This window comes from Anopheles marshallii, chromosome X, assembly GCF_943734725.1.
Source record: "Anopheles marshallii chromosome X, idAnoMarsDA_429_01, whole genome shotgun sequence".
In the NCBI taxonomy this organism is placed as follows: Eukaryota; Metazoa; Arthropoda; class Insecta; order Diptera; family Culicidae; genus Anopheles; species Anopheles marshallii.
In genome coordinates, this window is record NC_071325.1 from 18,018,654 (window position 1) to 18,043,234 (window position 24,581).

The 24,581-nt window shown below is 35.7% G+C and overlaps 1 protein-coding gene and 1 pseudogene across 1 annotated transcript in view; both read left to right on the forward strand.

Annotated features, from left to right (window-relative positions):
* The window catches only part of LOC128708570 (homeobox protein B-H1-like), a 47,934-nt gene extending 32,761 nt beyond the window's left edge, over positions 1-15,173 (forward strand). The window contains exons 2-3 of the mRNA XM_053803552.1: positions 6,480-6,711; positions 14,564-15,173. Of these exons, the coding sequence (XP_053659527.1) occupies positions 6,480-6,711; positions 14,564-15,173 (842 nt within the window). The remainder of the gene's footprint in view (positions 1-6,479; positions 6,712-14,563) is intronic.
* Positions 15,174-22,034: 6,861 nt separating this feature from the next.
* Positions 22,035-24,236, forward strand: LOC128711093 (uncharacterized; annotated as a pseudogene).
* The last annotated feature ends 345 nt before the right edge of the window (positions 24,237-24,581 follow it).

A 24,581-nucleotide genomic window follows, 5' to 3' on the forward strand; every position in this document is an offset into this window, starting at 1 on the left:
CATGAATCTCAGTTATAATCTACTAATAATTTTTCAGTACGTTTTTTTTGCTAAGTCATACGAGCCAGAACTGTCTGCGTAGAATTATTTATAGCACGTTGATAGATAGTCATTCCTGTCGTGTCAGAATCCGATGCCGCCAGCACAAGTAACATCGCGTCGACCTACCTATGTATCTTTCAAATTGCGCTTGTTTCGAGAAAAACATGAAGCACTGTTCTGAGTTCATTCTGATTATCTGATATACAAGGATTCGCAGATATATGGACTTTAAAATTGTGTAGCACTATAAATAAACAACACAATAATTAGATGTACGAAATACAAGCAAAAAAGTAAAACATCATGCGGATGAAGATTAATTAGAAATAGTTTGGTAAAGTAATTTAATTTGCATCATTAATTTTTAATAACTATTTGCATTGTTATTTTTCTAAAGTAAAGTATTAATGCACGTCAGGTAATTCAGTTACATTATCCACTTAAATTATAATGAAATAATCTTAAATAATAATTAAATAATGAAGCATGTAATTCAGTTACGAGATCCACTTAAATAGTCTGGGACTACTTACTTCTCTTTTTAGGTTTATCACATGCTGGTGAGATACAAAGACGATGAAGCTGCAAATCAATATTATTTGCTTTGTTTTATTGATCAGAATTAATTTCCTGTGCCCTCAATGATTTGCTAATAAAACTATTCTGTGCTCTCTTGAATAAGCATAACAACAACACGTGTAGCAAGGGAATTAAGATGGATTCGCATAATGCCAAAGATAAAGGAAAAAACTCATTTTGTGGCAAACCGAAATAAAGCAGACGACATTTTACGTAATCAGTTTTATTGATTATGTAGTCATGATCGTTTTCCTTCTTCGCAGTTCTATCTTGTTGATTCATTCGGACGAAGCTTTTAATTCGAAAGAAGTGCGAAATTTATTTGCATATTCTGCTTATCTTATGATCATAAAATATGAAACATCACTATTTCTACATGCACATACACAAATTTAGAAGGCAGTCAAATTACTTTATACATAATTTAAATAGGCATTGATTGCTGTTCCATGTTTCGAAACTGGATGGAGGCGGTGACGAAATAGTATGAAATCATTTTTTGTTCCGAAATTTCGGAAATTGTAGAATTGGGTTACCCTTACAATCGATTTGTTTTCACAGTGTATTTGTTAAAGGATAGTTTTGGGAATTAGGACGAATTATTTAAACAGGCATGTGTATCAAACGATGTTGCTAGTTTGGTATTTTAGTTAAACAAATTGTAATGGTATATAAATGCATTGCTTGTCTGATTGTGTCAGATACAACTATACCAACAATATTATAGTACATCAATTAATCGTTTCTTGAATCATTGGAGACATTTTGAGGATTCACAATTTTTTTCGTTTTGATTTATCTCGGATAAAATTAAATGTTGTAGTATATACGTTGTTTGTATTGTGATATTAAATGCAAGAATAATACCTCATTAGCGATATACTCAACAGGGCAACGAATATAAGTAGATCACGTTCTATTACGTCGCTCATTTTCAAGCTGTAATATTTTTAAGAAAGGAGGAAATACACTGCCAGTATGCTGGTTACCATACTCTATATGTTAGAAAAAAAAACTTCATGATGCCGGTTGTCCGCATGCGCATTATGAGAAGTACTAAATTAGTGCAACACGTTCAATCGTGAATAAAACAAAACTGTACGTCAAATTACTTGTTAAACCGCGCTGGTAATCCTAGAATATATTTCTGTTCAACCAAATCGATCAGGTATTGTTAAGTCGCCGACGGCGGTCAGACCGGCCAAATACATAGAAGAATTACCGACGGAATAAATCCGACGAACCCTCGTTTTTATTCCGGCTTTCTTAGGGACTGTAATTTGGACAACGGGCATTTGAACCGCTCTAGATCCGCTGCAATCAGATACTACAAATATAGTTACAAGAGACGGCTGGGAGGGGTTAAAAACTATTATGCTAATATGTGTAAAATATACTCTCCCTCTCGTAGCGATGTAGCAACATTGGATCAAGTTGGTTCGTCGAAGAATGTAGACAGTGGCTAAAACGAAAGAACTGTGTACACTGAGTAATACGGCAGCGGCACGAAACGATTACGCATAGAGGAATGTTTGCAACTCTAACTTGGAATGAAAGCAGTTTCTATGTGTGAAAGAAAAAAAAACAATTTTCGTGAACAAGTGCACAACACAAGTGTGACTACAAATGTATTTCGAGTCTTGACTGCTCATTGCTTGATTGACCACGGGAGCGCATGCCTAGGATAATATAATGTGTGTTTTAAATCATTACTCATCGGACGACGACTAGCGTCGTTTACCCGTAAAGTTTTCCATCCCACATCCTTATTACTTGTTATCCAAAAACTGGTTATTGCCTATTTTCGAGATGATAACTTAATATACAACACAGCGATGTTCGGTTGGGGTTGCGCGATGTTTTATGTGCTAGCACGAAATTTAATAAACAGTTCGTTTGTTCGTCTGGCGGTGAATGAAGTACAAGTTAGGTGAGGATGTAGCTACTCAATAAGAATTAAATCATCTGAAGATGTTTTCAACGATCTACCGATTCGGGTTAAAAATTCATTACTCTCTTGTTGTGGCTCTTAACCGAAAATGATCCATCTCTTGCCAGCTTGTTAAAATTTTATCACAAATTGTAACTGCATTTAAACCTTATTGCTAATTCATGATAATAAGTGAATAAATTCTAAAAATAGTAGAATTTATAGTAGAATCTAATAAAATATTTCGCGAGAACAGTAGAGACTTGGGATTTTCCTATATCCGTTGCGTTTGGTTGGCAGGGTACATGAAGTTGATTTCATACCGTACTTTGTCGGAAAATGATGCCTCAACCAGCATTTTTTATCTAGGATCAATTGATGTTTCAATGGATGATGAACAGAAATTTATGCAATCTAGTAGTTTTTGTGCATTAGTACATTCAATGGATATTTTTCTTTAAAAATTTTTTTTTTTTGTATTCGTAAGAACGGCCTGGCTGTATCGACTTATTTTACCTTGTAGCAGGAAAGTTATTCCGTGCTACGGGGCAACGGACCGGACTCGATTTTATTTCAGTCCTGTCGTGTGGGACCATTACGGTTATTAAATACACCACCCCACCATACACAAAAAAGAAAAAAAATACTGTAAATAAAACGAAATCATAGGAACAATAACACCTGAGAACAAGATTATGTAGTGATCACTAGGTCCTAGGTAGGACCAGCTGTTAGTTAAAAATACATTTTGGTTTGAATACACTTTCTGATATTTCAGTTACATTGTGAGCTACCAGGAATCGCATGTAACAGATATACAAATAGATTTCTATGGATGCATATATTTTAATGATTCTGTCATAATATGCGAAACGTTCAGTAGCCTTCGTAAGAGTGATTTATGACCTGTTTTAACAATCGAATACAGTGACATGTACATCCACATCGTAGAAAAAAACCACTATAACAATAATTTGGTTCTTCTCATTCATTGATAGCTTAGTTTTCGTCAGCATAACGCTTTCTTTTCTGTATATATTTTGGTCCTTTTATCCCGTTCCAATTGTATTTTTATAATTAACTCTTTGCTCCCAGAAGCTTGCCAACCACTGTGATAGGAAGATAGAGCAGATTGAAATAGCTACGATAATAAATTTAAGGGCGTTAAGTTTTATTTTATTTTTTCTAATAAGTGATTTGCATGATTCCCTGATGATCGAATTACATCTTTCAGGGTATGGAAATAATAAACATGGTAGCCAATGAACTTAATATACGGTTTTTAATTTAAGTATAAACAATGCATGGAGGTGTTCCTGCATGTAAATTCCTGTCAACATGTAAATTCGTTCATAGATTTCTGATCTGGGTTCAATATTTATGTGATGCTTAATTTCCTTTTTACGTATAATTTGATACTAAAGTATGGATAGTTTAGAGTATTTATTACTAGGCAAAGACAAATTACTATTAGTGCTAAAAGAGAAATATAAAGCATATACAAGAATATAACTGTAAATATTGCATTTACAATTTGCTTAAAATAAATTACAGTGATTTTGTAAGAACTTATACGTTATACTGAATGAAACTTCAGGAAAAGATTTTGATTTGAAGTTCTCCTACATGTTTGTCTCGACAAGATTTAATATTCTTCACTTACGATGTGTAAAAAATAAAAATAAAAATAAGTCATATGTCTCAATTTAAGAAGCTCATTGATCAGAAACAGTATTTATGTTAGAATTTAATTGTCTTTAACAGTTTGCGGCTATAGACTGATTCTCTCTGAGGCTATTTAATTCTGAATTTTCAATCAGATGTTGAATTTCCGTTCGTATGACAAGTCTTTTGTATCCACATCTCGATATAGAACGACATTCTTGGACGTCGGACGTGATCTTACATTCTAAATCCTAACCAACATGAAGATGTATCATGAGCATACATTTTTCTGGACCGTGTGAATAGGTAAAAACAAGCGCGTGCATTTGCGTGTTCACAATATTTCGATATACACCTAATGTAAACTACAAATACGCTTCAAATGCTCATTTTTGCAATCATATGTATTTTCTCGTTCTAGCAGCTCTAATCTTTCTTCGGCTATGCACACCACAGGCGATCCTCACATGATTTAATTTTCTCAGATTTCACAATTATTTTCAAAAATCTGTTTACTGCAAATCAATATTATTTTTGCAGAAATAGCATAAGTATTAGAAGCAATATTCACTAGGGAAATAATCTAGCTGCATCAGCTTAATTTTGGAAACGTGAGAACCACAGAGCCTTTAAACAAGTCTTTTTAAACCACCTTAGCCCAAAAATTTATACGTATACCTTTTAAGCTCCTGTCTTCTATGCAATCGTCCTACATGTACACTAATGATTTCGGCGCCAATTCCTATAGAACTCGGTTAATATTGACAGAATCGCGACAACAATGCATCTTTTCCGGAAGCCATACTTATTCCTCATAAGCTTGTGTTTCCTCCCAATTCGTGTGTGTGTTTTCAATGGCTTGAAAAGGAAACAAGAATTATCTTGCCAATCGAAGCCTAATTTTGCTGATGTAATGCAGTCTAATAGATTTTTAAATGTCCCAATTCAGCTTTAACAATAGTTTCTCTTTGGTAACTCTTGTGATCGAGAACAATGGCAACATACACTAAAAGTAGCAGCGGCAACGTTGAACAGCAGCGGCTGCAAGAGCGTTAACGTAGCCGCTTACCTCCTGGCGCGTTTTGATGGTTGATTGTTATTATTGTTATAAATATTTAAAAGCATAATTAAGAGCACCCCGAGAATGGTGGTGAAGTTATGGTTCCGATTTTGAATTACGTACGATAATGAAACAGAAGAAGGGATCATATGCCATGAAATGGATAACGTACCTGCGCGAAGGGAAAAGAGGGGGAACAAATTGCAACGTCATTATGACTTCTCACATAATTGATATCCCATTCCAGTCGAAGGATATCTGCCGCGCATAGCGCTGCCTGCTACGATTCCTATATATTTGTATCGCCGATTACTTTATTCCCATTTGCCTTTTTATTATGACCCATCTAAGAAGATTTCTTATTATTTGTAACTCTTAATTTGTCGTAATTTGCTCTGTTTTTTAAACAGCATGCATGTCTGTTTCTTACAGTTGCAATACTTTTTTTTCATTTCCTTCTAGCTGCAGTTAACCAAATAGTATAATTTTATAATTTGATATGAGGTATATTTTTTTTATTTACATTCACTTTGGACACCCAGTCTAGATGAAATGTCAACAACCATGATAAATATTCCTTATGATTTATAAATACTCGTTTTACCTATCGTAAATGTGTAAAGTGTGAGTAGAAAATTATTTTTCTATTACAGTTTTCAATTTACATATTATTTGATACGTGCAAGATTCATAACAAGATTAATTTCGCAAAAAAATAAAGGAAACTGAATATAATATTACAAGCAATAAACACTTTTCACATAGGCTTCATTAATGACAGTTTTAGGGTTTCCAATCGTTACGATCTGTCTTTAAAAAAACATCACAAGTGCTGATCTGAAGTGATCCTTCTTGATCCATCTTCATTCTTAAAGTATGGGTTGGATGTCATTAGAAATGTCAAAACATGTTACGGTATTACGATCACACATATATACTTTTCTCTTTAACAATATGCAACTTATTTTATCCGATGTAATAATCTTAAAAATTAAGAAAGAAAACCGAATAGTTAAGAAATTAAACAACTGAAGTACAAAACAATAATTTTGAACAACCATATAAGCAATAATAAAATGACTGGTTTGTATGTGATGCCTTTCAGACATTAACATACAGCGTAGTTATATATTCTCTATTAATATTTTAGTTAGTATAGATACATATTTATTTGTTTTCTTTTTTACTCTTTATTGTTTAAAGGTGGAAAAGACGAGGATGGCAATAGTATTAAAAACGGTCTTGGACTTAACACTTCCTCTGGTCTGAGTAAAAAGCAACGCAAAGCTCGCACCGCCTTTACCGATCACCAGCTACAAACGCTTGAAAAAAGTTTTGAAAGACAAAAATATCTCAGCGTGCAAGATCGAATGGAATTAGCTAATAAGCTCGGGCTGAGCGATACTCAAGTGAAAACGTGGTATCAAAATCGAAGGTGAGTTTTTAGGATAAGACTTAAGAAGTATTATTTATCGTCTGTATATAGTAACAGTTTATAATATTTTATATCTATATATATCTATGTATAATATTATAACATAATAATTCTAAATCATTTTACTGTCCTCATTATTGAGGATGCAATGCTTATGTGCAAGCGCATTCAAAATACAGTAGGAGTTGATTGGTTAATGAATTAAATTGTTTAGAATGAACGATTATTATAAAATGGTTTTAAAAGGTAGCCTTATAGTTACTGATATTCAACTATAGAAATAAAAACTTTGCCAATATTAAATTTACTTACTTACTTCGGTACAATAACCTCAAGAGGTCTAAACCTACCATTTCTGGCTTTATTCTGTGACTTTATTTACCCGTAGCTGGATAGTCGATCCTGCATACGGGGGATTGGTCCGGATGGGATTTTGATCCAATCCGTTCGTATGAAGACCGGCTCCGCTACCATCTAGCCACTGGGACGCCAATCTTGCACTTTTCACAATGTATAATTTTATACCGTGTTGCTTTTCAATGAGATATAAATCTTAAAGTTGTTCTGTCTGTAACTAGCAATACATTATTCCTCGACTCGATTTTCTCAGACAAATTGACAAGATCAGTAGTCAAAAGTGGAAGATTCGCATTATGACTTCTGTTTGTTTTGAGTCTGCTTGAGAAATGAGCTTTAACGAAAGGCAAGCTTTGAAACCCACTGTCAAGAATTTGTATTCTCTAACACATACGAAGACCCGTATTTGTCAAACTGTTTTCCGTCAGCTAATTGTAACGAAAAATATCCAAACTCGCTTGTTGTTAAGTGATTTAATTGTACGTTTTCAACCAAAAAGTATATACTTTATTTTAGAACGAATCTTAAGTAAATAATGAAAAGTTTTTGATCGAACCTAAATGCGTATGTATTAATATACAAAATTAATATGCTAGTTGCTGGTAAGAGATGTTGCAGTTGGTTCTGCTGTAGCATGCAGTACTGTTGTTGTTGCTTCTTGAGTCGGTGTAGTAATGCTAATATGGATACTGTGGCCGCTGTGAATGGTAATAGTAAGATAACCTGATGCACTGTCAAACGCATCAGTTTTGCGTACAACACCAACAAGAGCGTACTCCAGCCAGATGCGCCAGCAAATTTTTCTTTAGTCAATAGCAGCAGCATCCATTTAGCAAATTCTTATTCCACGTGCATGTTTCTTACGATAACGGATCACTGAACCGATCAATCCATTGAACTTCATGAGTTCTGTCCTCTGCTAGAAATCGTACGAAGCAGCCAACAGTTCCTTTGGCGTAAGCCTTTTTAGTTTTAACGGCGGATACTTTGGCTTAATCTTCTTGCACCGCAGCTTCTTTAACTTACTGTCTCTTTCGGGCCATTTCTTTTATTTGATTTATTGTTAATTTAAATCTCAATTCGTTTTAGTCGCTGTATTTGAAATAATACCACAAGAATCTTATGTGGAATCAATACACGGCCAGCAAACCTCGATAATATGCAATTACCCGTTCTATGCGGTGTCTTTACTATTTTCCCCCGGGAAGGTTGGAGTTAACCTTTGCTGGAAAATCGTTGCTGTACTGTTTGAAAAAATAAAAAAATTCCTATCTTAAACATATAAAAATAAAATAAATTGAATAGCATTGAGTGCTGCTTACGGTGGCGTAACAGTCTTATTTTGAAAATAAAGCTTTTTAGAACTTTAAAACATAAAGCGATAAAAGTTTTCTCTGAAGCCAACGAAGCCAAAACCTTCACAAACGACTCAAACATGTTTGCATAATAGCAATCTATTTTCTGTTATTTCTCTATTTCTCTTTTTCTCAAACTTTTTTATTTGTAATAGATAACAGGCCCTATTATCTGATAGCCAGACTGTACAAGTTTATGGGTTTTGGGAATTTAATCCCATGCATAGCATTTTGTAAAAGGCATTTTGTACTCAACACCGATGGGGTCACCGAACTATCAACAAACTACGAGCGAAGAACTTATTTCTATTGTGTTAAGTACTTTAAAAGTCGTTAAAGTTTGAGATCCGTTTTGCTACCAAAAATTGCCAAAAATTTGCAACATAATATTTTCACTATATTGCCCATAAAACTATGAAGAGGAACTGAAGGTTAAACCAATTTGGACTAGTGCTATAAAATTGTGTCAAGAACATCTAGTAAACTTTGAAGTAATTCCATTGACAGGTTTTCGATAAATGTTAGATTTTGGATTGGAACATTTTTTAAAAAGAAATAGAAGGGGTCAAGCACTAATTATTGATTTATTTTTATGTTTATTTTTTTAAATCTCAACTACCGAAACATCAACTTCAAGCATGTAACTTAAGATTTTTTAGCAACATGCTTCTACTTTCTATTCTTCTTTTTGGTGTAAAGACCTACCAGTTTACACCATAATTGAACCGGATGGAATTTGGTACAGGTAGTGTCCTGTCGTGTGCGTGAGCTGCCGCGCACCAACTAGGTCACATATGGTTCTTGTTGCAGCAATCAACAAATAATATCAATCCTCAATGTTGTTAAATGAAATTTTGGTCGGTTGCTTTACGAGACTTTGCTCATTTATGCACAAGACCTTGCACAGCATTTTCTTGAAGATTAAACAAAACGTCTGTCCCAAATACCTGTCGTTAGAATACATTTTTCATACAAACGTATTGAATAAGTTAAATTACAATCAATAAACTAGTTGTTCATATTGAATGAAAAACTAACACACGAAGAAAGAACATAGGTTTTAAATTAGATCAATCTAAACTCACCTACCTACCGGGTGTGGAAGTTTAAGTAATGCTCAATGGAGGAAAGAGAGAAGCGGTTCTCCAAAGTAAATGAAATGAATCAGCTACTTTTAATGGGAGTTAGCCTCCCAAAGTGTCAGTTGGAAAGATCAAACACGGTATGATAACCAGCTTAAAGAAAATATGCCGACTAATCATGTTCCGGGTCTGGTTAAAGGCTTCAAAGAGCCGATTTATACGATGCTGGCACTGAACTGAAAACAGTGAGGTTTATCTTTTTTGTTTTGAATACCTTTCGTCACTACTAGTAACTAGATACAGAAAAATTGAATGATTATGGGATGATGCGGATAGGTGAAAAGAAGAAAAGAATGAAATTAAAAGGTGAGTGTTACGATATTCGTTGCTTCACATTTTAGTTTCTGATGCCCTTTCAATTTGAATGAAAGAATACAAAGAAAGAAAAGGAGAACGAAAAATGTTCCCAATATGTTTAAACTATTAGGTAAGCATTATGCTTATTTTTGCCACAGATAAAATGTTTACAATTCCAACGTGAAAAAAATGTTCACTATTATTGGAGATTACAAAATTGATACAAAATTATTTAAAACAAAAAAAAATCAAAACCACGAAATTTCAGAGTTGGCTTTAATGGACACCAATGCCTTGTCTCTGCCTCCAGAAAGGCCTAATAGTTTGAAATGGAAGGCACGTATAATTAGAGAATGATTCAGTAAAAAGCAATCAGCAGTTCCGTTGTATGACGTAGAGAGAGAACTTGAGTGGCCATGTTTACCAATTGAGAACACTGCCGACTAACAGAACGGGATTATGCCGAGTCAGTTTCCGGCGCCGTCGGAGCCTCAAAGAAGGAAGTACACCCCCTCAAGCAAAAGAAGCTACAGAAGCTGAAAGGTCTTGTCTGTGCTAAGTGGCGCCAGAATCTGACTGACCAGGCTGCTACCTAGACTTAGGAACTCGATGTCGGAAGGTAGAGTAAGGCCTTGAAATCTTTGTGATTGGTGCCAAATCGTTGTTAATTACAGCCAAGATGAGGCTGCTTTACAGAGTACGACATCGGGTAAATTATCCAGGGCCAACCTACGGCGCGCTGATGGATGGTCTTTATTTTTTTCGCATATCGATAATCATGTTTCGTCTTTCATTAGACCTCTTCCGGGCAGACCAAGGAAGCAGAAGTAGGATTTTTTAAAAGCAATTTTCGCTTTCTTATCAATGATCTTTCACTAGATCATTAAAAATGATGTTTAGAAAAAAATTAAGCGGTGATTGATACGTTGGCAAAATGGTATTTTCAAACGTCTTTATGAACTATATATATATATATATATATATATATATATATATATATATATATATATATATATATATATATATATATAACTATATATATATATATATGCCTATATATATATATATATATATATATATATATATATATATATATATATATATATATATATATATATATATATATATATATATATATATATATATATATATCTATATCTATATATATCTAGGAATATATATATGTGTGCATATGTACAAATTGCTTGTCGAAAGTGTTCATGTTCAAAAATATATGCGCATGATTTTTGCTACAACTTTCAATTTATTCACCCCTTCTTTAGCTATGGGTGAACGTTCGTCGAATAGGGGGATATTCAAGAGGTCATGAAATGAAACACCTAATTGTGCATAATTTGTTTATCTGTGTGAACGTGTTTCTCTCCTTCGCTATATTCTTATTTGTTCACTATCATTAATTTCAACTTACATTCTTCATACGTTTTGCAGCGGTACTAGGGTTTCTTCAGTGTTATTGTTATGGTGAACGCAGTAAAATGTAGATGATGATAGGCCGCAGTATGTTCGCGAATATTAACATGAACAATCACCACTGTTTCTACCAACATGAATGGTAATGGATTATTCTCAGACCTTTTACATACTTTTTGCATACATTAATTACTCAGTTCCAGTGTGAGTATGTGTTGGCAGTGGAGTGACACCGATATTGAAAAGGTATAACGTTTGAGAGATCAATTATTATTTGTTTGAAGATCAATTTAATTCTTCTGCAACGAATAATAAAATCACGGTATTATAAAGCAAAGCTCATAGAAATACATTATTATTTATTAAATATTAACAGTAAGCACACGAGCCATACATGTTTTTACATATATGGTACCGCAATTGCACACAGTGAGCGTGAAAAAAATGAATCAAAATTAAATCAGTAATAAGTCAACGTACCTTACAATTACTAACTATTGGACTAGTCTCGTTGATGTGATTTTCCTTATGCTGGATCTATTGTGTTAAGATGATGATTTTTAAAGTGCAGCCGAACCCAGGTAATTAAATTGTTATTCTCCGTCACTCCATTACATCAACATCTGGTTTTCTCACAGTCATGCAGCTATTTTTCCTTCCTCTAGCAACAATTATGATTGTAATGATGAGATTTTTCAAGATGAGCTGGGAAACCGGGTTAAATATAAAAAAAAACCTAGCTGTTTCCGTGGTTACCATCGTTCATTGCAAGATTGTTTGTAATATATTGGTTAAGTATGAATTGAGTTAAAAGTTGAATAGCGATAAAATTGAACCCTTCACGTATGTTCCAACTTTTCGCTGATTTTTATTCGTTGCTGTAATGAACGAATGCTGTTTTGTTGTAACAGCAACAAACGTCAATAACATCTTGGTAAGTGTTTTTGCCACGATGGTTTCGCTAAAGGTGTTTATGGAATAACATTTATACATTGATGTTTTTTAATGAATTAATATCAATCAATATGTGTTGACATATGTTTATGTCACAAATGCATATGTATGTATATATGAACAAATGGAGGATAAATATGAATGCATGTGTGTATATGTTATGTACACATACATGTAAATATATATATATATATATATATATATATATATATATATATATATATATATATGATTTTATATGATTTTAAGTATAATAAATAAGCATTGCGGGGCGGCGTGATGGTAGCGGAGCCGGTCTTCACACGAACGGACCGGACCAAAATCCCATCCGAGCCAATCCCCCGTAGCAAGGACTGACTATCCGGCTACGTGGTAAAATAAGTCGATACGGCCAGGCCGTTCTAACGAAAAAAAAAAAAAAAAAAAAAAGCATTGCGTTTTGCGAACGCAATTCATTCTATAACAATACAATTCAAATGAATATGTTTCATGGTATGGTATATGAAGGAGAGGTATGTTATTCACAAGACTATATGCGTCAATCGTGCATAATGCAGATCAAATGACGTAGGTATAATTTACGCTTATTGATGACTTCAAAACTGCTAATGCCACCTAAATATTAACAATGATATTCAACACGTTGCAAAACTTATAAAGTAAACTATATCAAACTAATGGAAATATCATTAACGACCTTTCCATACCATGAGAAGGTGTATGTATGATTCAAAATACCGTTTGCACCCACCACCAAATTATACACGCACAAACATATCTGAGAAATTATGGACACTATCCAAAATCGTCATAACGTTTATATCTGTCCTGAGCACGTATGTGTGTGATGAAAGAACTGTAACAAAAACGATACCAGTTGTATTTTACCAGCCAACATGAATGAGTAATATACATTTTTCAGATTCCCGGTAGAAATTAGAATTTACTCTGTGTAAAATATATGTTAAAAACAAGGAGAATTTTGTTAAAAGATCAATGAGTTTCTTTCAGGTTTAGCAAAAATAAATATAATGATTATTTTTAATATCGAAAGAACGGCAAGGTAGTATATTTGATACCAACTGTAAAGTTCAAGAGAATAGAACTATGCTGGCAAATTATGCAGTATACATTAGTTTTAAAATGATATTTTGAGTTTGCCATTGATATTTGCCTACCGAGCTCAGTTGATATCTGATTAAGTAAATTAAGTAATTAAGTGTCAAATATCAGGATGTTCATGAACAAGGTCAGTTTACGATTACTGATGATGCTATCCTATTACATGTTGTTTAACGATGGTTTTCTGTTACCATGAGTTCGCTCTTTTGATTGCCATTGAAAATCACACATATCACATTTGTATGGCTTCATTGCATGGACAGAAAGGTTTCCTCACTTTTTTAAGATTTTTATCCAACTAAGCATATTGCAAAGTACATTTCTAGAATTCTAGAACTAAAATTCTAAATTAATTAAATGAATTAAATTATTAATAACAATTTATTAATATTAAATTAATTATTAATAATATTAAATTAATAATAATAATAATTAAATTATTTAAAAATAATCCCACAATCAACATCGGAATGTTTGTTAAGGAATGTTGCAGGTTGCAGTTCCTGAGACCGAGTCTATGTTATTTTTTATGTAACTGGATCCATTCTTGTTTATAAAAATGCCAATTAAGAGTCATATCTACCTTGACATACATTTGATGATTCATGATGGTTAATCTAAAAAACAGGCAAGAATCGTTTTATTAACTGTTCTGATTATGTAGCTATTAGTTATATTATTATATTAGATTATATTGTTAGGATTATATGATTAGATTATATTAGATATCTATTAGATATTAGATATCTGTTATCGATATTAGATTAAATAAATAGCTATTATATTAGGCGGGCCTATGTTTAGACACGGTGGTGTATTTGGTTTACACGATAGGATCGGTACAAAATCCCGTTCGTATTGGTTGATTGCATTGTCCCGTAAATAAAGTCCAAGAAAACCAAAAATGGCCGGCTAGGACCTTTTTTGGTTGTTGTGCCACTAAAGAAGAAGACGTATATAATATGAGGTGGAATTTTTAGGCCAATGACCTTTGAGGTTGGAGTACTGCAACGAGCACTGTTACTAGTACTTGTTTATTTACTTGCAATAGCATTATGTTAAATTAAAGTTTGACAGTTCAATCTCCAATGATAAATGAAAATAAATAGTTCTTTTAATTTTTAGTAAAATAAGATACAACTAAATTTAATCAGTTATAAAAAATTACAAATCGCGATTTTTTCTCTATTTCAGGACTAAATGGAAGAGGCAAACTGCGGTGGGATTAGAATTATTAGCAGAAGCTGGCAATTACGCTGCTTTCCAACGATTGTATGGTGGACCACCTTACATCGGGGGATGGCCTTACCCTACCCCTTCTGGGCCTCCAGGAACTCCTCAAAGCGCGGTAGATGCATACTATAGACATGCAGCAGCAGCCGCTGCTCTTCAGAAACCTTTACCCTACCGTATTTATCCTGGCGTTCCAGCAATTGGAACGCTCAATTCCATTCCGGGTCCAAGTGGTCCATTTCCTCATTTATCTGCCTCCAGTTCACTCTCAACGTTAAGCAGCTACTATCAAGCCAACAGTGGGCAACAAGCGGGAACATCAGTGCTTCAGCAACATCATCAAACACCCAGCGCTGGACTAAACCAAGGCCGGGATGGTGGCGCAAATGCTGGAGTAGGTAGTCAACTCGATATTAGCAATGTCAATTCCCTTACCAGCAGTAGCAGCCACAGCCTGAGTAGCCAAACTAGACAGAGTCCTAGCCCAATGCTTAATCCAGGTAGTCCACCAGGACAATCTGAAAGTAACCCACCCAATAGTGATGATGAGGATGATAACATTCAAGTATGAATTGCTCAAGCATGACGACCATCCGTTGCGTTGGACCATCCAAAATGCGTTAAAAGTCACTTTTGCCTTCCTAACTCAACCATTATCAACACTGTTGTCAAGCTAGTCCGCATAGCTAGCAAATAAATTACATGCAGTAGATTTTAGCTACGTCTGTAATGTAAATCATATATTAAAAAGCAGAGGTTGCAAAATTCTATTCTATTCTGAACATTACCATGGCTAAAATACTGTCGAAATATATCAAAAGCAAAATTTTTGGTTTAAGGGGAGATATATACTCAGAAGTGAGACAATAAGGCGATTTCTGCGAATTTTAAAATATCTCAATAGAAAGTATTTTGATGAGAATGTGTAAACGTTCGAAACCAAATGAAAACAACTTAAAATTACATTAGCTGACGTTGATATCGGCCTATCTTCAGATCACAATCACAAAAAAGTTTGCGGTACAAAACAAGTGCAAAACAAAAAACAAAACAATTAAATAGAAAACATTTATTTGATACAAGATACTACAAAATACCTGCCACACAAAACGGAACAATCTATCTTATCATAAAATGTCTCTCGTCACGAACTACATGATATAAATACCCCCTGGCCGTTCTAACGAAAAAGGTTTACTAGCTAATGGTGTAAAGGACACTGAAATTGATATTCAAATCAAGCGATACATTTTTCAATAAATTCTATGAAACAAATTTCCAAAGCATGTTTTGAGAAAAAAACGCGCTAATAACATTACATATTTGTTTGCGCATGAGGGTGCTGTTACACTTTAGGCTGTAATTTCAATATTTGGCGGTATATTGATTTAAAATTTACACCCGATTGTCCTGAGGTACGACCTTGAGGTGCAAACTATGATTGTATATCTCCCCTTAAAACATGGAAAAAGTGAGGAATAAGCTTCGTGAAAATTAAATGTTAAACATTTGCTTTTTATTTATTGGCTTTCCAATAGCAAACCTTATTTTAACTACGACCTACATTCCAGGCCTCAATTTTCACATTTGCGGACACATTATTATTATAAAAAAACCTCTTTTTTCGAGTGTGAATGTTTGTTTGCTGGAACTGTTTTGTTTTATATCAAAACAAGAAGGTGCATTGATTTTTAATTTTGCGCATTGCTTTGGATGTCATTCGTTTTTAGTTTCAATTTAGTATTAAGGATCGCATAAAAAAATCACTAAACTTACAATACATATTCGACTGACAATTTTAATCAAATATTTAGAATCTGATTCGAGTTGACTGGGAGATGAATAATAAATCTAACGGTATAAAACAACGCAAAAAAACGAACATTGAAGTAGATGTCTTAAACTAATTCATGTTCTAACTGTATACAGCATAGAATAGAAAAAGAAACCATCTTGCTTTTTTATTTGAAACAAAATTTAGGTCACAATCATTTAACAAATGACGTCTTAATTTTTAATTATTTTTTTTAACAATTTTCTTTGCGTTTCATAAACCGTTTATTCTGATAGGATTAATATAAATGTTATGATTGTAATATTCAAATACTCAAACAGAAAAGGAAGAAACCCGGTTGCCAGCTTTTGATATAAGCTTTTTGAAACTAGCAAATACCTATTCAGAAAATTAAAAGTATAATTTTAATTGGCACAAGAAAAAACAGTGTTTCACACAAATTTACACTGAAAATATTGATAATGTTGTACCACTTTTCGTTTCTTGTATTTGATAAATAATCTTTTCATTCATGAAATAGGCGAATCAAAAATGAAGAGAAATGTCCAACTGCTGAGCTGTGTACTTTTTAAGTACAATTGTACCATCAGTTTTAATCAATTATTAATTTAAAACGCATTAGGACATTACTATTACGAGTGTCAAGGAAAGCAATGTAAAAGAAAAAAAGTCATGGTCAAAACCACGAAAAACAAGACAAAGGCTGGAAGGTACTTTAATAAAACGAATATATGAAATTTATTATGTTATCATAAGATTTTCTTGTTTGTTTTGGAAAAAACTTCTGTGCGGAAAAAATGGGAAAAATCGCTTTGATAATTTTTCATCATTTACAACAAATAATCCTCATGTAGCTACCCAAGCGTCCTTTCATTTAGATTAAAAGCAGATCTATTCAATGTATTAAACAATATTCTAAGAACTTTATTTCATCTATGGTTTTTGTTATGGAAGTATGCCAAATGGATTTTTGTTTAATTAGTAATGTTTCAGACATGTTGAAATCCCAATTGAAGTATGTACTTGGCAGCGTCATCACGATTTTATTATTCCTAAAAGAATCACTGGGAAGGGACAATTTTGTACAAATCTAATGTAGCATAGAACATTCCGTTCACGAACCATAGGTAATATAATATAATTCGAAGCAATGTGAATATCATTTATTTGCTAATCAAAAATAGCACCTACATGAAATGATTTAAATATTTTAAAGAATTAAGGGACGAGATGTGTAAATAAAACGATGTTTGAGCTCAAATAAAAAAAAACATTGTAAACATCGTATAGAGGATGAGTAAATATAAAAACTAGATTTTACTACAATGTGATCAATTAAGTAATTGGACAGTATGAATGTTGTACGTTCTCTGGGAAATTGCATCAGTATTAAAACAAAACTATAGTTTTACGAGTGTAACGAAAACATTTTTTATAACGACGCTCATTATTCCCTAAATATGGACTGAAACTTACAATAGAGACAAACCAGTAATGGAAATTGGGAATGCAAATCTATATAAATAGCAATGATTAGGTTTATCTCTAGAATTCAAATTATAATAAATGCGAAAGCGTATTACTTTCATTTCGAGTTTAGTTTTTATCAACAATTTCAAACAGCATTGCTAGAACCATGCTGAGCTACTGAATGACCCTCACTTAACTTGTAATGATGAAAGGAAGTAAACAAGGGCACAATATGGATTTTGTTTGGAAGAATTTTGAAACGAAATGGTATATCCTGAATTAAGAACTTTCGCCTATACAGTTCAAAACGTTAAATAAAAACCATAAATAATTAAAATGTATAGAAAGTTTACATTTCCAGTACACAACATTGAAACGTTTTAATCATTTGTAAAAGCAGGACGAACACGTGTGAAACAAAACGTACATAGAACATAGTGCGATAAAGAGAAGACAAATAAAACAATAATGCTTCTGTAATTTGTTTGTTCATGCGAAAAAAACGAGCTCGCATCGTTATGGATTAACGGTTAATGATTAACATTGTTAACGGTAACCTCAACGATTTATACGACGTAAATGAAAATAAATTATAAAGGCAAAAAGGTAAGAGTGGTTGATATATAATAATTTTCTGCGAACTAAAAAGAATCAAAATGTTATAGGGTTCATGAATTTACTTAACGACGTCGGTACTTTTTCCTGAATCGATTCAAACAGAACTGGTAATGAAATTGATAGACAATCAATCATTCGCATCATTTGAAACCAGATCTAATAGAACAGAAGCTGACTAGCATTATGCTTAATGAATCTTTTGCGGAGAATCATTCATGATTTATGTATCCTCAAAGATTGAACCATCCTTAAACATTAATGAATTTCTCCGGAAACATAATTTTGGACTTTTTTTTTTATTATTTCGTCCAAAATCAGAAGTTTAACACAGATGAAGTTATTATTTGCACTGCTAACATTCTTAAAGCTAGATTGCTTAAATTAATTGAACTGAATTCTATTCCAGATACATTTGCGTTGCCTTCGAGAGTAATACAGGGTTTACTGGGATAAAACAGGGGAATTTACTCGGCGACATCGAAGCTTTTTCTTGATTCAAACAGAACTAACAAAGTCCCACATAGACCTTGAATTATTCGAACCATTTGGAACCAGCTCAAATAGAAGCTGACTCTTTTACTGCAAAGCTATCGAAGTGACTCCGGGTGTTAAGGAATATAGGCGCTGCAACCGCTTCGTAGTCTCGGTCTGATGCAGAACCTCTCTTAGCCATGCATGGCCGAAGCATTTATTATCAACTCACGGAAAATTTTTCATCGCCTGTTCGATCCTCTGGCAAGCATTTGTCATTACTTGTAAGGAGAGTCTTACAGCGTATTCCAGGATCTGGATTTTAGGAAGATGGTCTTCGATGCATGTGAAGCTGCTCATTGTCTTGTCTGGTAAATTTGGTTGAAGCTTTGCAGATCAATATTAAACACAATCAAATGTTGGAATAATCTGGCTGAAACTCGACTGAATGCGCCTTTTCACAACTCAAATTCTGGTGACTTAGAATTGAAATAGTGTACCATAAAACCTCCCATGAGAATAGCGATACGCTTTAAACGGTTCTTTTAATTTACTGTTGTATTAAGACTTTTCTTTTTGACGCCCTTGGTGAGGGCCAACCTGGCCAACCACATGCTACGGCACTGCACTGGCAACATATTTACACCATGTTGCAACAAGCCAAAAAGTAACCCGCTTTTATAGCACGAAATGGATAAAGAATATAAGATCTTTATAAATTAATTATTAAATAAACTGTTATTGTTGTTTGAAAAAAATACATTTTTTTTTCAAATATCTGATCTAAATCTGTAATATAAAACATTTAAAGGATTTTTTAGATATCTCTCGCAGTTTGTCACTGTTATCATAACCCTTGGCGCATGCATTCAGCACAACATTTAGATATAACTGATTATTATTCATACTTACTAAATACGATTCACTGTTAAACCCGTGAAAGACACAATCGTTTTTAAAGAGCTACTTGGTACACCCCGGGGATATTGTTTGATAAAAGAACCACAAAAGAGTTTTTTTTGTGTTCTGATCACACGGTAATTGCCAAGCAGTGATAAAATCATGATTTAACACGATTACCATGGATTACGGCTAACAATTGTACTCACCACACAACAACGCCATATGAAGAGCATGATAGATATCTGAAACAAGGGAGAAACTGTTGAGATAAACGATAAATTTAGAAAAGAGGGTGAAGTTGTGAAAACCCTAAGGGTGATGGAAATCAAATGAGATGTATATTGTTATGTATTAGAACTTAATGTGGGACATTCTAAGCAAACCTTCAACTTATTTGTCCCCTCGCATTATGCGACCCTAATTGGTTTTCTAACGGTTATTGTTACATTCACGGTTAAAAGAGCGAAGAAAGCACATACAATCGATTGTACATTTGATAATTGATAATGGGATGTTAGTAAAAAACATTAGCAATCTGCATTATAGAGCTAAGAGGGTTCTTGGTAAACATGTGTCAATTTCATTCAATTTATATAGATGGATTTAGTGTCGTTAATGGAAACCCACCGGATGTGAGCATTGCAATTTCAGCAAGCTCTTTTGATTGATCTTTATACAGATGAATAGCAGCAAGCTATACATTTTTGGAGAAAACGTACATAAGTGTACTTAACAATACTCGTACGTAAGAACATATTTTTTTAAATAAAAATAATTAAATAATTTTTCACAAAGGGCTTTTTGAATTAATGATGCCAATCAGTCGAATGCATGCATGAATTAAAATATTTCGTTAGTAATTAAATGTAATAATTTATTACTATAAACTGTTTCATTTATGTAATGCCCCAAATTGAGAAAATATAACTATTTCCAATTAACTATGAACTTAACATACTTTCTTCTGGGGTTAATAACCTGACTCATATACCACATTGATGAGCTATGTTAAGTAATTATGTTACTTAAACGGTGTGCACGATAAATTTGACAGTACCTGTGGAAATTGATTTTTTTTTAAATAAACAAATGAGAAAAAAATGTTTTCCTACGAAGTTTAGTTTACTATGTTGGCTATACAAATTACTCGAAGTAGCCACCCTCGGCATCGATGACTGCCTCTACCCCCTCTACGGAACCTGGAGCAAGCCCTGAACACCATGGCCCTGACAAAAACGTACAATTTTTTTTGATCAGTTGCGCTTTTGTGTTGCAGGACGTTTGGTTGGTCTTCTTTTCAACCATGTCCCTCACGAAATAGTCCACTCAGCGTTGGAACGTATGAAGGTGCAGGCTGCTGAGAAATTACCTCGATGGACGCACGCTAGAATATGACACGACGGATGGCATCAAGACAGCTGGCATCACAGCAGGTGTACCACAGGGATCAGTACTTGGTCCTACCCTGTGGAATGCCATGTATGATGAGGTCTTGACCATTGCGTTACCCCCAGGATCCGAAATCATCGGGTTTGCGGATGACATCGCCCTCACAGTCACCGGCGAGTCTGTCGCGGAGATTGAGGTGCTAGCGACGGACGCTGTCAGACAGATCGACAAGTGGATGAAGAAGGTGAAACTGCAGATAGCGCATGCGAAGACAGAGTTCATCATCATCAGCAGCCACAAGCAGATTCAAGTGGAATAAATCAAGGTTGATGCTGAGTGCATTAGGTCTGTCAGACACCTAAAGTACCTTGCGATCACCATTGATGACCGCTTGAGATTTGACGAGCATCTGAAGCAGGCTTGTACCAAGGCATCAAAGACGGCAAACGCACTCGCGTCATTTATGCCCAACATTGCAGCCTAGCAGCAGTGCGAAACGCCTCCACATCAACGCCTCCACGTACCTCAGTACTGAGGTACGCGGCGCCAGCATAGGCACACATTCTTGCACAAAAACAACACCAAGCTGCTGCCAACAAGGTACACAGGATATTAGCAAAGCGCGTCGTCGGTGCTTATAGGACTATCTCCTATGACGCGGTATGTGTGATTGCTGGTGTGATGCCTATTTGCATCACCTTGTCGGAAGACTCAGACGTACGGGGGAACCCAGCGTGGGTAATGCTAGGAGCACTGCGAAGGTGCAGGCTGCTGAAGGAGATCGCCATGAGGAAATGGCAAGCGGAGTGGGATAGTTCGGAGAAGGGGCGGTGGACCAAGTCTCTGATCCCCAACGTGGCAGCCTGGTTTTTCTCTGGACATGGCTGCTTCCGAGCCTACCTGCACCGGTTCCATCATGCCTTATCATCTCGTTGCCCGTTGTGCTCCGACGAGGACGAGATAGCAGGACATGTGCTGTTCGCATGTCCAAGTTTCATCACAGAGCGCCGGCAGCTGAATGACAATTTTGCGATGGAGATTTCCAGCACAAGCCTGGTGCCGTTGATGCTGCAGAGTGCTGACGTTTGGGAAGCTGCAGCAGATGCAATGCGACAAATTGCGTCGAGCCTCCAACGGCAATGGAGGAAAGATCAGCGTGAGGGAAACAGTTGAGCGAAGAGATAAGTGTTCAGTGTATTGTCGTTAGTGTAATGTACTGGGGCGTACTTTCCTGTTTGCGCGTGCTATGTGTCGACGGCTTTTATGTGTTTTTTTACGTTGTTGCGTGTTGTGTGTGCTACAGATTGAATAAGTCCAGCGCAGAGCCATCTGTGTCATCTGTGAAGTAATACCGCGAGGTGATCCCGGGTTGATGGCTACAACACTGACTGGCCAAGGAGAGTTTTTTACTAGGTAAAAATCCCATGTCGCCCCAAGTGGTGTTTTTGGAAGATTGTAAACTCCGTCCAAAAAAAACCCACACCATTGCCCATTTTGGTCACCCAGGGCTTGACGATCGTAGCCAGCAGCTACACATAGCCGTCCTCGTTCAGCCTTAGGCCCTGCACAGTAAGCAAGTCTCTTGATAGTGTTTGGAGCCGCACCAATTTGGTGCGCAAGGCACCGAATGCAGATCCCCGAATCCTGCTGCACTCGCCCCAGCAATTCGGCCAGCAACTCGCCGTTGCGTAAGCAATCCAACCACCTTGTGTGCTCCTTTCTTCGTGTAACAGATTCAAAATCACCATTTCTGGTTTCAACCTGCTTTTGGATTACTTTAATCGTTTTTAACGCACACTGCACCGCCGTCTTAATGTCCCGGTTTGTGTGTCCGGTGCGAATCATCATAATACAGGTTATCCTCTTCCATAATCCACTTATTATTTACATTACTTATTCACTTATTCATTACATTTGACATTTTATCATTTTTCGTATACACTTGTGGCTTTCGAATGACGTATCACTTGTTTTGTTCGTTTACTAAATCACGAACTAAAAACGAAATGTCCAAGTGTCAAACTTTTCTAGCACACGGTGTACTACTGTGTCCGAAAAGTAAGGTGACATTGGATGTCAAATTTCACGCGCCAAAAGAAGCCCCTTGTTTTTATTTTTCGTTTGTCAATATGTATGTTTTTGATAGATCTGTCACGTTTCAAGTCACAACATCAACCCGGCTTGGAGTGACAATTTGTTTTCGGGGCTGCGCCAAGTGTTTTTGTCCATATTGACCAAGTCCAATTTTGTGGAGCAGCGCGCATGTATCAAATTTTGTTTGCGCAATGAAATAAACACTGCGGAAATACTGCGGATGTTACAAAAAGCCTTCGGGGAAGAATCTATGTCGAAAAAAATTTTTTACAATTGGTACAGTGATTTCAAGAACGGCCGTGAGAAGGTCGAAGACGGGAACCGTTCGGGAAGACCATCCACCTCGACCGACGACGCCAACGTCGTCCAAATCAAGGATTTGGTAGTCAACAATCGTCGGTTGACGATATGAGACCTTTCGGAAAGTGTTGGGATTTCCAAAGCCTCGGTCAACAATATCCTGAAAGATGTTTTGGGGTTGAAACGGGTGAAGTCTCGCCTGGTGCCGAAATACCTGAACCTGCTCGAAAAGCGGTATCGCGTCGAAGTCTGCAAAACGATGCTGGCAGACTACGCTGGTGAGCTGAAATCGATTATAACTAGCGACGAAACGTGGATTTACGCATACGACCCGGAAACAACGGACCAGTCCAGCGAGTACCGTTTCCTGAACGAGCCGAGACCCAAGAAGTCGCGCTAAAGCAGGTCGAAAATCAAGGTGATGCTGACGGTATTCTTTGATTACCGTGGGGTGGATCACACAGAATTTCATCCGAAGGGCCAAACGATGAGCAAAAAGTATTATCTAAACGTAATGCGGCGGTTGAGGACCTCCATCCGACGAAAGCGGCCGGATTTGTGGAAAAACAACAGCTGGTTTTTGCACCACGATAATGCGCACTCCCATACGGCCATCATTTTGAGGAAGTTTTTCGCAACAACTGGCAGCCATATTGTTCCGCAATCGCCGTATTCCCCAGATTTTTCACCAGCCGACCTCTGGCTGTTGAACAAGCTAAAACGGCCGCTTCGGGGACACCGTTTTGACACTATTGAGGAGATAGAAGCAGTAGCGACGGCGGAACTAAAGGACATCCCAGCATCCGCGTTTTGCACCTGCTCCGAGGAGTGGGAGAAGAGGTGGAAGAGGTGCATTGCATCGGAAGGGGATCCAAATCCAACGGTGGGCGGAGTAGGCGACCGCCTAGGGCCTCGCCGTGTGGGGGGCCTTGAAGGTAA